The sequence below is a fragment of the Phalacrocorax carbo genome, chromosome 2 (assembly GCF_963921805.1).
Source record: "Phalacrocorax carbo chromosome 2, bPhaCar2.1, whole genome shotgun sequence".
Classification (NCBI taxonomy): Eukaryota; Metazoa; Chordata; class Aves; order Suliformes; family Phalacrocoracidae; genus Phalacrocorax; species Phalacrocorax carbo.
In genome coordinates, this window is record NC_087514.1 from 147674119 (window position 1) to 147690273 (window position 16155).

The 16155-nt window shown below is 41.3% G+C and overlaps 1 protein-coding gene across 1 annotated transcript in view; it reads right to left on the reverse strand.

Annotated features, from left to right (window-relative positions):
• DNAJC1 (DnaJ heat shock protein family (Hsp40) member C1) overlaps nt 1-15821 on the reverse strand; it is a 109570-nt gene extending 93749 nt beyond the window's left edge. The window contains exon 1 of the mRNA XM_064444780.1: nt 15443-15821. Coding sequence (XP_064300850.1) covers nt 15443-15610 — 168 coding nt within the window. The 5' untranslated portion in view covers nt 15611-15821. The remainder of the gene's footprint in view (nt 1-15442) is intronic.
• Nucleotides 15822-16155: the final 334 nt, after the last annotated feature.

Sequence of the window (16155 nt, forward strand, 5' to 3'; positions counted from 1 at the left end):
ACCTTAAAAATTTAATACAGAAGACTTTGAGCCTATTAGGCAATTGGCAAGAGTGACCATAAGAAACTTCCCTGAAGTAACTTGCCATTGCAAGAATAAGCTGGCTCCACTACATTCTCCTGCTTTCCTTCCTCTTGCCAGCATGCTGGGACTCAAAGTGCTATCACACACTCTATCTCACTTAGTTAAGTGATATATTTTACACTAGTATATCTCATCCAGAGTATTTTTTTCACCTCTTGTAATGATGTTTTTCCTTAACCAAGTAATTACAAGACAGGTCTTTGTGAAAATGAGTCCTGATTTCAAGGTGCGTACTGCCAGTGTATTAATCTGTTACCACTGACATTCAATAGATCCCAGAGCACAAGCACTGGGCTGAGAGTCACAACAGCATTTTCTAGAATGAACAATCATCTCAAATACTCTTACTATAGCATAGCATAGAAATTAACAACTTGAATATTAATTTAGTCACACAAAAATAAACAGCAAATATTAAGGGTGGGGGGAAGTCAGTTAATTCCCACACTTCACAACCCACTGGTTTTCTTTCCTGTTTTATTCTTAGGGTATCTGAACAATCAATGTCCTTCAGGGACTCTCTTCTTCCTTTTGACCACCACTTCAGGACTCACACCATCTCATCTTTAAATAGCATACTGGTTTCATTATGTAACTGGACAAAAGGATGAGTTTTTACCGTGAGAGTTTAAGCATCATTTCCCAGCTTTGCCAACCCATACCAGATACCATCCCTTCAGGCATTCTTACTTTCATGCCTAAATCCATTAACAGAAATTTTTTGGGGGGTGGCAGGGTTTTTTTTGTCTGTGGTTTTCGTTTATCCACCTGTTCCCATCCCCCACCCCTTGCCAGTGGAGAGTCCAAAAGGCACCTCTGCTTGAGCAAGCTAGCCTTTGAGAGTAAACAAAATAATTATCTTACTAAATTGTTCTGTGAATCTGATACTCAGCTCAAGAATGGAAATGACTGCAATATATATACTTTTTTTACAGCTTGCAGCCAGTCTGGGACTCCACAAGCAGCCCTTGTGCAAGCTGGGGGAAGGGGTGGGGGTGTTGGCTTTTATGCTAATAGCAAGTTCTGCTCTTACAGCTGGATCGGGAAATACTCTGTATATTTGTTTTAGCTGGACTGCAAAATACTAAATACCTGATCAAGACAGAATCTTATCTTGACTGAGAAATCAATTTCAGAAACCAACCTAGACCAGTACCATCTTTCCTAGCCATAGTATCAATCTGATCATGTCTAACCAGCTGTCACGTAAAGCTCTGATATCTCACGACAGCAGACAGGATAACAGCATCCCATTATTATCAGGGTATTGGTTAACTCAATGACAGTGTCTTCAAGTTAATCTGTTCAAAAAGAGCACAGATGCTATATTCCAGAAGTGAAGGACCTCATGTTCTACAGTCTTCTGCTTTCTTTAGGTCAGAAATTTAAGAAGTTACCATGCCCCTGCTAACAGTTCTCTAAATACCATACAAGTTTTCCTTAAAAAAATGTTGTTGTTAAAAATCTGAACTTTGAGGAAGGCAACACACAGAAATTTTATCTTAGAAAGAAAACATGGATATCCATATTCAATGTTAAGCTGTGTTTATACTCACAAATACATTTCCAAGAGAACCTGACATTCTGCAATGCAAAATGGCAATCTATGCAAGAGCACTTTTTAAACAAAACTAGTGTCCCAATTTATTTTCTATATTTCAAATACTACAAAATTAATGCAAACGAATGTTTTGTACTGAAATCTTTAAAGCATCATGGTTTAAATTAGGAGATGTAATACCAGGATTAAAGTTCTCTGTTATTAGGGTATGATTTTCACTTCAAGTGCATTTCTCTCTAACTCTATCCGTTTTATAGGGAGAATGTAGTATTACCTAAACATTTTGGATTTAAATACAGTCTACTCAAACTTAAAACTTCAGGGACTGATAGAATTAAACATTATGGTTTTACCCAAAAATCAAGATAAAGCTAAGACGTGTGTGATAAAAATCAGCTGCAACACTAAATAATGTTTAATTGCACATATATAATCTGCTGTCGCGCTACAAAAAGTTGGAGCCTACACAGGACAATCCTAGGTCCAACTGTTAAGGTAGGTCAAACTAGGAAATATTCACCACCACCTCTCCTATGAAATTGTCTACCTGAATTCCACACCCAATACATAGTAGCTACAGACAATGCAATGTGATTTAGTCTTTCATTACCCCACACTTTTTTCTAGTTACTTTTCCTTTGGGGTCTCAAACTTGGTTTCTCAGTGCATCTCTTCAGCAATGTAGATGTTAGCAAAGAGCCAAGTCTACCCTAAATTCACATCTCTTGACATCAGTCAAGGCGCTCGCACAGCACAGAAGCAACAGGTAGGATTAGATACAATGTTTAATTACTTTAGATAGTACCTACAAGTATGAGTTTATCAAGCCCCCAAACAATAAACAGATCAACTAACCCTATTTAGCAGAAAGAGAAAATTGATTTTACACTAAAGAACTGTACTAAAGCCTTGAAATTCAATAAATTTTATTCAATACTTTTAGCTTTAATATGTTCACTTTAAGTTCCTGCATTTCAAACAAGTTCCCTGCTGCAAAATTTATTTTTGACAAGTTTCTCTTTTAAAAACTTCTAGAAGTGAGGGCATCTCATAAAGCCCTCTCTTCTTTATCCTCACAATGCTAGCATTTGATAGAAAACATTTAAAACATTGAAGTTTTCACAGTGATTTATATAAGTGAAACAAAACAATACCAAAATTTTGCTTAAACCAATAGGAATGAGCAGAGACATTGCCAGTAAGTGGTACCATCAAAATTAAGATAACTAAAGTAATTTCGTTGTTTCCAAAACAATAAACTTACAGCACAGTAAGAATCTTGCTGGGGAATTAATAAATCCACAGAATTACTATGGCATAAAGGTAGCATAAGTCAAAAGAGGGAGGGGGAGAACCACAACACCACAAACTGCTTAAGTCTTAACTCAAGTAGTAATACAGATCCAAGCCCTCCACTTTACCTTCTGAAAAGAGAACTACTGTCCAAAACAGAGATGTTAGTTACTAAAACAAAGTCACCAGAGGCAGGTGGTACATTCCTGAACTCCTTCAGGATCAATCAGTTCAAGGCTTGAGCTCCTAAGAAAATGTGCTTAATCGTATATGTGTAACAGTTAGTAGAACAGGTGAACTGAATAACAGCAGCTACTTTTCCTTCTAATGACCAAGTACTACAACACCACCACGGTGGATTTTGTGCTAGTTGCAGTAGAATTTGTGGAGTGTACAACTAAAAAACCGTGTTGACTACTTCTAACTTGTTAATATGGGCTTTTGTATTTGTCCAAGCAAAGTAGAGTTGCAATTTATTTGATTTTCAAAACGCTTTTATTTCTCTAAATCAAAAGCAGGATCCTAGCTACACACTGCTTGATGACGAAAACTAAGAAGAGTTTTATTCAGTAATAAAGCTACAGCCGTGCAATGTAGTAATTTATTTAAAGAGTCTTTCCTGCTGAAGATGAATATTCCCACACTAACACATTCTTTGCAGTAGACAGGTCAAGAGAAGTTAATTCAACTTAAGGTAAATATACAGACATATTACTCTAGACAAATTAAATGCTAAGAAATCGCCAGGACCGTGGCTTTCACCTGAGATTGCTGAATGAAATTTATATACAAAGCTGCAGACACACACACACACACCCCCCCACACACACCCACACAATACCAAACCAGAGGCAATCCTGGGAATTACAGACCAAGAAGTTTGTCATCCATCCTTACTAAAGGGATTAGGGGCTATAAAAGTAAAGTCACTGTAGACAGGAATGAACATGGTCTGTTGGAAAAGATGTTGCATGGCATCGGCAGAGAAACCCTGCCTCACCAGAGTCCTCAGAGTGCATCATTAAGGATAGAGAGAGGATGTCCAGACACAGAACAGTCCCATTTTGAAAAAACCTTTTGACAAGATTGCACACCAAAGGTTATCAGAGAAACTAACTTGCCACAGGATGGGAGGAAAGAGTCTTATGGGTAGAAAATTAACGAACAAGATACAAAAAGCAAGGTTTATTTGCTAGTTTTCAGGACAGAGAATAGGCTGCTGAAAGGTCTCCTGCTGGGGAATTGGTGCTGAGACTGGCTTTATTCAGCACTTCCAATGACAACCTGAGGAGTAGAGCATGCAGTGAAATCTCACAGTTCATAGGTGACACTGTATGTTTTGGGTAGGTATCAGACACTAGCGAAGGAATGCCAAACCAAGTGATCTGGCAAAAAAAGTGAAAGATAAGATTCAGTGTAGGCAAGACCATTGCCTTAAACTAAACCATGCCACACAGAGCAGAACTTGGAGCTGGCAATTACAAATCATTAAGTGATCCAAGAAACACTGCTGACAGTTCTCCAAACCCACTGTACAGCACCAGCTGACTGAAAGGCACCACGATGAATGCATCTTTTAACATTACCAATCAAAAACTGAGGCGGCTGAGAGGTACAGGGGGCAAATAGACTGCAAAACATGGCTAGGTTCACATGTTCTCCCCAAGTACACCATCTATTGCTACTGGCTTTATTACTGTTATTTAAGAAAGAAGTGCAAGGGTTTAACAAAAGTATATAAATAATAAGAAACCAGGGTGGAAACCACAGCCAGAGCACATTTACAGCATCCAACACTCCTTGAAGGCATCCAAGTAGCTCATAGGTGACATGGAAGGGTGCCCTAACTGGAGACCAAGACAACTAGCGAATGGAAACAGGCCCTCACAAATACCAGGATCCATTGCTTGAAACACAATACTAGATGATTTTACATATTTGCATTTAAGCAAGGCAAGGGTGTTTAGTATTCTAAATTGCAAATAACATTAAAAAAACCCACATTATTTCTTAACTAATACATGTTTATCCAAAAACTAAGTCCTCTTCAGAAGCCATACTGCATGACCACACTGAGGAAAAGATAGCAATTTAAAAAGAAAATATAAGTTAGTATCTCCAGTGATCAAAAGAATATCTAACTACATGGAGACAGATAGTGATTTTCAACCAATGAATCACAGGGCCCTGGAAACCAGTAAGCTACTGATCTAGTTAATCTAGTGTTCTTAAATCTAAGTTGACTAACCAGTGGTTTGCAACTCCACCAGAGAATTAAGGTGTCTGTAAATCACATCCATTCGTAGGTAAGAAGGGTAAGTATAAGGATGTGAAAGGCATAAAACATCATGAGTGAGAAAATGAGCAAGTCAGGAACTCATTGATAGGTTAGTCTCTATTTGTCCAGCAGAGGAACGTGGTTTTTTTTCTTTTCAAAATTAACACAGCTTTCTGGTTAAACACCTAGTATTACTCAACCAGAAAACATGAAGACCAAAAAGATTTATTACATGGACTACGGGTGCACTCCAGCATGGGAACTCTGTCCTATGTAACATGAACATTGTTGGTTATACCTAATAATATAATAATATTATATATATATAATATATATATATATATAATATAATATAATAATATTATATAACCAACAAAGTTGGTTATACCTAATTTTTAGACGTAGTATATAAGGTATGTACTAAAGATTTGTTCTTTCACCATTGTAAGCTGCAATAAACAACGGACTGGCTGATACCTTCAATCTGTATTTCATCTGTTGAAATACTACTCTGAGCAGATACAGTCCAACATTCAAATTCACTATTTTGTCTGGATGTTGCTGGATTAGCTTGTAGTGTTGAAAAGCTACTGGAGCACTAACAGAGGAAAATATTCAGTAGAACAGAAACTACAAACACAGGTTAGAAATTGACAGAAGAAATACTTCCTATTCAACAGATAGGTAGACTCAGGTTGGAAAACAAGTTTATTTCAAATTTTTAATCAACTGAAAGAAACACTTTAATTGAATAAGATTTCCTTTCCATTGAGTAAGTTTTTAAAATAATTCCTAATTATTTAGATTATATAATTCCTAACTACTCCTAATAGGAACAGGAAGAGGCTTCCATATATGATGAAATTTTACAGACTTTTTTCCTGCTGTAACATTGTAGTAGCCACTGTTAGACACAACTTCCAGTAAAGCAATTACTAATACAATTGTAAACCATCACCAAATTAAATGGCATACAGCTCATCACAGCATTTGTATCCCATAAAAGAACACTATAAGAATCACTGACTATGAAATAGTGATTATTAAATACAAAAGCTAGTCTAAATCAGTTTGAAATTTAATAAAACATTGATCAATCAGACTACAGAATCATTTGCAAAATTTTCAGGTGTAGGTAAAAACAATTATTGCCCCTTAAAGGAGAAGCTATTCACCCCACATCAGTGCAGTAAGGCCACTTCACAAACTTTCTCATGTCCTCATCAGCACTGAATGCTTCCTTCAACAAGCGGAACCACTTTACTGTGTTGGAGACAGCAGCATTTCAGAATTCTAGCCCACGTACAAAAGCAAGACTCCCCTAGTTCTTCCTTCTCTCTTCAGTCTGAGAAAGATTGCAGAGTGACTTTCATTTCAACAGCTCCTATGCATCTCCTGGTTTCCTCTGCAAGTCTTCCAGATTAACACTGCAAAGGAAGAATTTCAGATCTAGTAGAGATGAGGGACCGCTTATGAATTTTCTTCTCGTTCCACCACTCATTTGTTTGACATCAAGAAGACCAGTTCTTAAGGCCTGCGAGCCAAGTCATTCAAGTTTGTACTTAAGCAGTTCATCAGATGAGAGTCCAGTAATACACAATCCTGCATTAAAGTGTTACAATCAACTCTGTTATTGTTTGCATAACTGTAACATTCATCACAAGTACAACACATTGCTACATACATAAGGTTGTTTACAAATCACTTTTCTACAGAGCTAGTAACAAGGCTGACGGACAAACAAGAGACAAAAGAAACCCAGAAACTGCAGATCTCCTCATAGTTTAGGGAAAAGCAACAATTTTAGGCTGCAGGGGAAAAAACCCAACCCTATTGGTTAGGAACCCAAAACTGACAGAAGCAAACTCTTAACGGGTACAGCATACAGCTAAGAAAAAGCATGAATGTTAACAGGCAAATCAAAAGCAAACCTGCAGGTTTTTTATATGCCACATGAATTGCATTAGCCCACTAGGATGCTGTAGAAAACCAAAGGGTTTCAGATACACATTAATTTCCTCCTTTTATTAATTTTTAATATCAAACCTATTCTTACAGATGAAAAACACTTTGTTATCATTCTTATACTCTCATTCTTACTGGTTCAGCTGTGCAACAGCACCACACGCTCTTTGTTACTGGCTCTGCTCGGAATACAAGGAGCACCAACCCATCTAAGGAACATTTTATATGCTGAATTTCCATTTCATTTTTTAAAATTTTACCAAGTACTTGAAGTTAAAACAGCACCATAGATACCTCGAAATATCTCCCTTAAAGCTATGGTTTTCTCTAGATCTGGTTAGAAAACCACGTTAATCTGAACTGTAAAATTACTCTAGATGGAGCATAAAAGATTTATCCTTCAATAGAATGAAATTAAAACTGCCTCTAAGATTTTTCTTTACACAACTTTACAAACATGATGACCACACTCCACAGCTGTCAATTAGTAAAAAGCTCACTGGGAAGTCATTTACAAAACTATATGTTAGATTACCTTAGATACCAACAGGCACATACATGAGAACTCCAGCAAAGGAGATGAATTTGAAACAAGCATAAAACATACAGCCTTGTGTAAGCACCAGAGGCCTCCAGCACAGGTTACCTACCATGCCTCACCGAGAAATAGGTCACTCTCTCCAATGAATTACAGATCAAACTCAGAACTTCTAGGAAGAAAAATAGCCCCTTTTTTATTTCTGCAATTTGAAGATCAAACTATTATGGATACATCCTTAAAGGATTAGTGAAGTGGGAAGTATAGAGAGGAAGAGCTGAAACATTACTGCTGCTACAGACCGGGGAGGAGGGGGGTTGGTGTGTGGAATCAAGATTGCTTGTGTCATCCTTTTCACAGCACTTTGCATACTGTTAGTTCCCTTGGGTTCCCAAACACAGTAGTTTCCAATCGCTATATGTCCCCCTACACAGCAAGAAAGCAGAAAAATATAATATGTAAGAAATCAGGGAAATATTATATGAATGAATTGTCAAGAAAAGTTGTTAGTAAATGTCTTTCAGAATCTACCATCATAAGTATTTTTAAACACTTTTATATCTTTAAGAAAGGAGCCAACAATGAAAGCAGAAAAAACCCTGAGTTTCCTTGGACAACATCCAAGCAGAAATTTAATAGGGAACAATAGAGAAAACCCATTTTTATGGAAAATACTAGTTTTACAAGTCTAGATGTCTCAATCATTTTTAAAATGGAGCAACTGTGAACAAAAATATCAGGGAATGTTATGCATACATGATACGTGTCATTATGTATCAGCAGCTTACCTGGAAGTTCAGCACTGTTAGAAAAAGGCAAAACAAAAACAAGCACACACACACAAACCCATATCCTGCACCATCCTCAGTTACAAATCTGAGCAGTTTTCGTAAGTGCTTCTCTGTTGTGACTCATGTGAGCAATTAAACTACTCTGTAGTTTGGAACAACTTTGTTGTATAGGATCCAAGTGAATAATCGCAACAATGACTTCACACAATTTTAATAATTTACATTTTTTATGAAAAGCAGAGTTTCCAGAACTGCTGTGTATCTCACTGCCATGTATAACTTATAAGTAACAGACTCAAATAGGAAGTATAAAACCACAAAGGGATGCAGAATTATGTCTCAATAACATACTGAGAAAAAAAACACACAATTACTTTTATGGAGTGAACTGAGATTACAGCTAAAGCCACTAGAAACAAATCTGGATTTTCTAATGTTATTTTTGTTTGAACTACTGCAATGGAGTCTATTACTGCCTCAGTGTTGATAGTATATTTGGGGACTTTGGAGGGCTTTTTTGGCTGTAACTGCCATAACAGCAGCCAATTCTTAAAGCAAAAAAGTACAATTTTGAAGAATCCCTCTCTCATCCATCACTTAAAAGAAATGTACAGTTTCAGGAATTACTAAGATCCCCCACAGTCCAGATAAAGGTCTGCTATTACCATCACCTAGTTGTATATTACAGAAGTTAATTATTTTTGACAGTTTGTAGCAAGAAAGTTGAAACGTACTTCATCTTCTGACTGAGAACTCTGATGTTACAACCGACAGTGCATTAAAATCTAATGCCTTCCAAAACTACTAGACCTGCTTAAAATATATTCTGAACAAGGGGAAAACCATCTTGAAACAGGCTTAGACCACTAGACATGATGTTGAATCTCTAGCCCAACAACTTCATCACCTGAAAGAGCAATGTCATAATTGCATGTGTGTGAAGCTCTATCTCACTAGGTCAAATACTTCCAATGCTTGGAAGACTGAAGCAGTATTACCAACCCAGATTTTCTCTGAAACATTTACAGATGATGCACACCCCACGATATTAGTAACACTGCCTTAAAAAGTAGCAGGGAGGAGAACAGCCTTGTTTTGTTAGAAGCGCAACCAAAATAAGTCTTTGGAGTGTGATCAAGCTTGTAACTGGGAAGTAGTAGTGAACTGCTGAGTTTCTGGGCTGTCCCACCTTGCCTGCCAGGGAAGACAGAAGTCCTGTATGGGTACAGGTCAGCTGTTCTTGCTGAGGACTTAAGAGCATTTTTGAATAGATACAGCCCTCCCTCACATGCCTCTTCCCACTTGAGGGGACCACTCTCCGTACTCAAAGTTCCCAAAAAGCTCTACAGCAAAAATAGTTTTATCTAGGTTTTTTTTTCTGGACAGCGACCACTTCAAAGACAGAACTATGGCAGTGCCAGATTATGTAACACTGACAGCTTCAGAGATTGCCATTCTTTCTGAAAAACAGATAACCAAACCTATGTCCAAGAACTTTACTTACAAAACATATGAATTCACAACTTCAGAACTGCAGTGATGTACGCGCTGTACGTCATCAGTCAATACACTTGCATAAAACAGACGAAAACTACTGAGAATTTTCTTTTTCTATTACTGAGAATTTTCTGAAGTCTCCCATAATGCCTTGTAATACCGTAAAAGCCACATAATTTGTTGTGGGGTTCATTCCTGGTATAGTTCTTACAGGGCAATGCCAAGAGGTAAAATTCAGCATCAGCCATTTATTATAAACCATAGTCTTAAAGGTGCATCTACCTTAATTTTTTTGTGCAGATCAGGAGTGCACATATAAACCAAACTTCCTTACTGTGCCCACTGACTGCGTATCATGACGTGGTCCTGGAGTAGATGAACCGGATTTCCTTTTGGATAGAACTGAACTGTAAAGATGTAGACCCAGGAGTGCAAAGAGCACACTTTGACGCAAATGGACATTTAGTGCACATAGCCAGCCTGGAATTAGCTCAACAGGAAAAAAAAAAATCCCTGAAATGCAAGCAGTATGGACACCAATTCCTCAGCACCAAACATTGAATTCTAAAGACACAACCCTGTCAGACCCTGCTACTTGCCAAGGTACATACAGCTCCTCTGTTCCAATATATCCAGCTCATCTAGAGGGGTTGTGGCTTCCCACAGCCAAAGAAATCTGAATCTGTGGTTTTCAGGTCTTGCACTTTCTTGGAATTGCTAACATAACAGTGTCTCACAGGCTGTAGGACCAAAATCAGATTCTGTACATGCAATTCTGACTTTGTGCAGCAGCATCTAGCAAACCCATCATCTAGCAGTGACATGTATACAATGCTTAGTTCTCCACAGTAAAGCCACATTAGAACCTGGTTCAAAATAAGTCTCATGTGCCACAAGGAAGGCATAAGCCAACACTGAAGAAAATATCTCTGTCAACATTTTTTGGGGGTTATATATTTATCCACAGTGTTGGCCACCAAGTCCTCGGGAACTTGAGCTCCCCAGGCCTCTTCTACTACCTCAAAGGGCACTTGGAGAAACTGTGTTCGCTTTCACACACTGTACAGGCTTAGCGGAACTTTCAATACCAACCTGTTCCATTATCCAATTCCCAATAGAAGCCAAAGCCTTATTCAAAAATTCCTTGTTCCTACCTGATACATAACATACTGCTCTGCACAGGCCAATTCCAGCAACACGGCTCATGCATTTTAACACACCTTCACAAACAAGTGATGTTTCCTAAAACCTTCTTGATCAGATCCCTCATATCCATGAGCCATATCACAAAGCTTCAAAAGATGTTTAGAGGCCTGCAGTGCCTTCCTTACTGCAAGTCAAAAAGAGTAGAGGAACAGGTAATTCCCTTGAAGCCACATAACAGTTATAATCAAAAGAATATTTTGGCAAGGCGATCCACAGATTCAGCTGATGCCAGTTGATTAATCCAGAGCGTATCATATCTATGCAGGTATCAACTATTGAAAGATGTAGGAGTTAATAAAGTTGACTTGATCAGTTCGCTTGTCCTTTTATACAAGCTTGTAGCTCCCCAGAACTTCCTGGAATTTTTCTAAAAACTTGACATCACATTTGCATGTTCTCATTCTCAGGTAACAGAGTAATTTTATTACCGAGTCTGCATAGCCTCTGGTTTAATTCTGCTACTTCATCTCAGTTTTTAGATTAATACTATTTGGTCCTGATCCCTTTGTCAGTTTGAAACTGGCTATACTGAAGCGATTACTGAAATGATTATTACATCTGTCAAGAGTTTATGGTTCCATTTTCTTCATTTGGACACAACTTCAGTAACCACCTGTGGGACGTGGAAATGTAATCTTTTCTCAAGCCAAAGGTTATCTGATCTCCCCATTCTTCCAGGTCAAACTTCTTGAGAACAGCAATGGTTTAAATGAGCCATTCAAGTTAATCACATCATCAATATAAGAACAACCAAACAGGAAGGTAGAGCAATTTCAGAATTGTTCAGAACAGCAATAGTAACAATGTAACAACGCAAAACTTCTTATACATGCTATGCTACCATTTGATCTGATGGATTAACAAACTGATAGATTAAGAAGTATCTGACATTTATACAAGGACACAATCTAGGTGCTCAGCCCTAACACTGGGGGTTGGACAAGATGACCTCCAGAGGTCCCTTCCAACCCAACCATTCTGTGAGCGTTTGTAGATTTCTCAGCGAACCCCTGCTTGAAGTCAGGCTCTAAGGACAGTTATTCTAATAGCCAAGACAGTCACAACCTTACTCTTCCTCTGTCATTCCATACAACAAAAATCACTTTCAGCAGATCCTCCCCATCTCAGTCACTGGTCTTGGAAAACACTACAGCAGCTTCAAACCTTACACCCTGCCAATGCGGATGACAGTTATCTGACAGCACCAGGAGGCTTCCACAAGGCCCTCAAAAAGACAAAACACAAACCCCTTACTCCCACGAGAGTTCACTAGCAACAAAACAAAACCTCATCATTTCTCTCCAATCCCAGGGAAGATTCCAGCAGCCAGAAGCCTCATCAAAGCATACTAAAAAGCGACAGGACTTCCCACAAAACCTTCTGTACCGTGTCAGTTGAGGTCAACATCAGTTTCTGACATAGCGTCTGAGGTTCAACAAGCAGCTAGTATCACAATTCTCTCATCAAAACCTAACCTGCATTAATGCCTTAAGGAAGCATTGGAATCATTCCCTATATTTTTTTCAAAACACAAGATGACATGTTTAGAAAAAATCTGGCAGCCTTGATATACTACTGGTTAACAAACATGGCTGAGCATCCATATCTCAGATGCAGAAGTTACATCCCACATAAGGGAGTACTCCTCCCTCTCCCAGCAGTACATGAAGGAAGAAGGGATTATCAGGACACAATACAAGGCAATGAACACCAAGACAAATGGGGGCGGGGGCAGGAAGCAAGCTTTGATGAATCAAAGGTTATGGAACAGTCCAAAGGCATGGCCACAAAGGCCATTGTCACACACACTCTGTTCCTCTTGTGCTAAAATGCCAAGAAAAACATGCAAGCACAGGGAATAAAACCACTAGCACCAGAACTACAAAAAGTTAATCACAGCATTCTCATCAAAGGCATCCCAACTAAAACAATAATGACATATGAAATAATCAGTAAGCTCCATTAATCCAGTTTTAAAACAACAGAAACCTTGAAGAAACATGCAAACAGTATGTAAAGATGTTATGGCAGAAGGCAGATTTGTGTTAATACATCCAAGGCGGGATACAGCACACCCGCGATTTGTGCACTTCCCTTGACCCTGCTACAGGACCAGTTACCCTTCTCATACAGCAACTTAAACTGCTGCAGCTCCCTAGCAAGTCACTGCAAGTTGGAACCCTGTTTCAGTATCTCGTTTGAAGCTTCGGGTGTAGGTCAGAGCTGGAGAAGCAAGCAGCAGGAACAAAGGACAGATAGTGCAGAAGAACCTGTAAACCTATACAGCATCTTCCAGTGCTTACAAATGTCTAGTGAAGCTCAACTTCAATGCTCTATCTTCTATCCCTGTACTCACAGCTGTATTCTGCTGCATGTGCAAAGCATCTAATACTATTTACACTTCAAGTCTTGGCTAGAATGACATTATGAGTGACTAGCGTATACTTGTAACTAAAAAAACTTCCTTTCATTTGTGTTGCACTTACACCAATTTTTTCCCTGCTCGCACATTATAAGCAATCCAAGTTCTCCATTAAGATTAGGAGTAGAAGCACGAACTAGCAGAGTATTTGCTTGCTAAAAGTAACATATTTTGCTAAACTTACTGTGCAAGGTACAGATTCAGCCCTGGAAAAAAAGACCATGGAAGATACTAACAGAGCGCTGCATACCAGATCTGAACATCACTAATGGAAACAAACAAAATTTTGTACGTCTACATTATCTAGGACTAAAATTGCTTTTGGGGAATTAAAATCCAGATTTTTGGCTCATGAAAGTGAAACCTGGATAGCAGTGTTTGCTGCTGTTTACATATGATGGTATTGCATAATATTTAACACCAGATGCTTCAGAAGGAGTCAAAGATAGATTAAACTGATTCAGAATGTCCCAACTATCATTAACACGCACAGCCAGTAGTTTCCAGAACAAGACCCTTACATACTGCAGACACCTTCTCTCTCTTTGTAGATGTGGCCCTAATGAAACACACCTGAGAATATAGCTATTATTCTGAAAAACAAGAACCACATCCAAAGAAACTTTAAGGATGTCAGGGAAGCCACTTGAATAGTGGGATCACTCACCAGAACGTAGAGGTGCTAGGAGACAAACAAAGAAGAAAATGTCTTTTGGGGACTTGGGGTGAAGTAACAGATTATAAAGAATTGCATATTTAATCACTGAGGAGAGGAATACTAACTGGAAGAAAGAGACAAAAAGAAGATTGCTAAGATGCATGAAAAGAGATCAAGCAAGATCACACACACAGAGCAGAGCATCTGGAGATGAGGAAGGCCATCAAGTGGGAGCCAGTATGAGTGATACAAGTTGAAGATGCAAAGTGGTAGCAAAACCAGAAACCACATCTAAAACATACACACAAACATGGGATAAAAGTGTTCAGGAGTTCCTGTCTTGACTACACGTGCACAAAAATTAACCAAAGGTGCATTATAAATACTTTAAGATAACCTTAAGCGTTGCCTAGCAAACAGAGGTGAAAACCATGCACAACAACCCAGATACATGGAAAGTAAACAAATACAACAATCCACAAGCCATCACCATGGCAAAGGGTCACAGTCTACTGCAGGGCATGTGTGAGAGAAAACGGGATCCACAACACATGGCGATGCACAATCTTAAGATAAGGAACCAGCAGCTACGCGGAATGAGGGAAAGATGAGAAACAGCCATACCCAGGACACGTATGGGAAGCGGGAGAAGCCCATGAGCTACTTTTGCCTAGCTGTAAACGCATTTGGAGAAAAAGCAATGTATTCAACAGAGCAACAGGCAGTAGGGACACACAAAGGTATAGCGGGAAAGGGAGGGTTGATTCACGGTGGGGCCAGGAGAACAAAATAAATAGAACAGTACCTGAAGGAGAGGGAAGCCCCTACAGAGGGAAGGAAGGGGCTGGGCAGGAGCCTTGCCGGGAGCCGGGGCACAGCGGGGGGCCCGGACTGCAGCGGCAGAGCGGGGCAGCCCCACGGCTGCGCGGGCAGGAGGCAGATGACAGCGCCGGGCGAGAAAGCAAGGGGCCGGCGGCAAGCCCAGCGGCCGTGGGCCGCAGGGAGCAGCCGGGCGGCGGCGGCGCGGGGAGGGGGGGACGGGGGACGGCCAGCCATGTTCGGCGGCAGTGACAGGCGAGGCCCGCGCCCGCGGGGGTGTGGGGAGTGGGGCGGGGGGCGGCGCGCCTCGGGGCCCGGTCCCTCGCTCACCTGCTGCACCCCCAGGAAGTCATAGAAGTTCCGCGGCACCTCCTCCACCAGGTCGAAGAGCTCCAGGTCGCCGCTGTCCCAGGCGCGGGCGCGGGGCGCCACCAGCGCCACCAGCATCAGGAGCGGCGGCAGCAGCCGAAGACGCGGCGCGGCCCGCGGCCGGCCCATGACCCCCGCCCCGGCGGCGGCGGCAGCTGCGACAGCGGCGGCGAGGACGTGGCCAGGACGTGGCCGGGGAAGCACCGCTGAGGCCGCGCGCGCCCCGCCGGCTGCTCCGCACTGAGGAGAAGGAGCCAGGCCCGGCCCCGCCGGCGGCGTGTCCCGCGGAGGGGAGGAGGGCGCTCCCCGCCTGGCCAATCGACGCCTGCGCACGCTGTGACGTCGGGTACCCCGGCAACGGCTGGCGCTCGCGCAGTCGAGGAGCTGCGGGGGGGGGAGGGGGAGGGGGAGGGGGAGGGGGAGGGGGAAGGGGAAGGGAGGAAGAGGGACGAAGGGGGAGGAAGGGGGAGGCGGCACCCACGGCTGGGTGCGCGAGGGAGCGGCGCGCGGGGCCCTGCCGCGAGCGATCCCCGCGCGGCGTTCGCGCGCCCGCCCCTCGCCGCCTTCCTCCTCTCCCCCGCCCTTGCCCGGCCGCCGCTCCGCCCCCTCCCGCGGGCCTGCCGCAGCCCCCCCCGCGGCCCCCCCCTCCGCGGTACTCCCCGGCGGCTGTACCC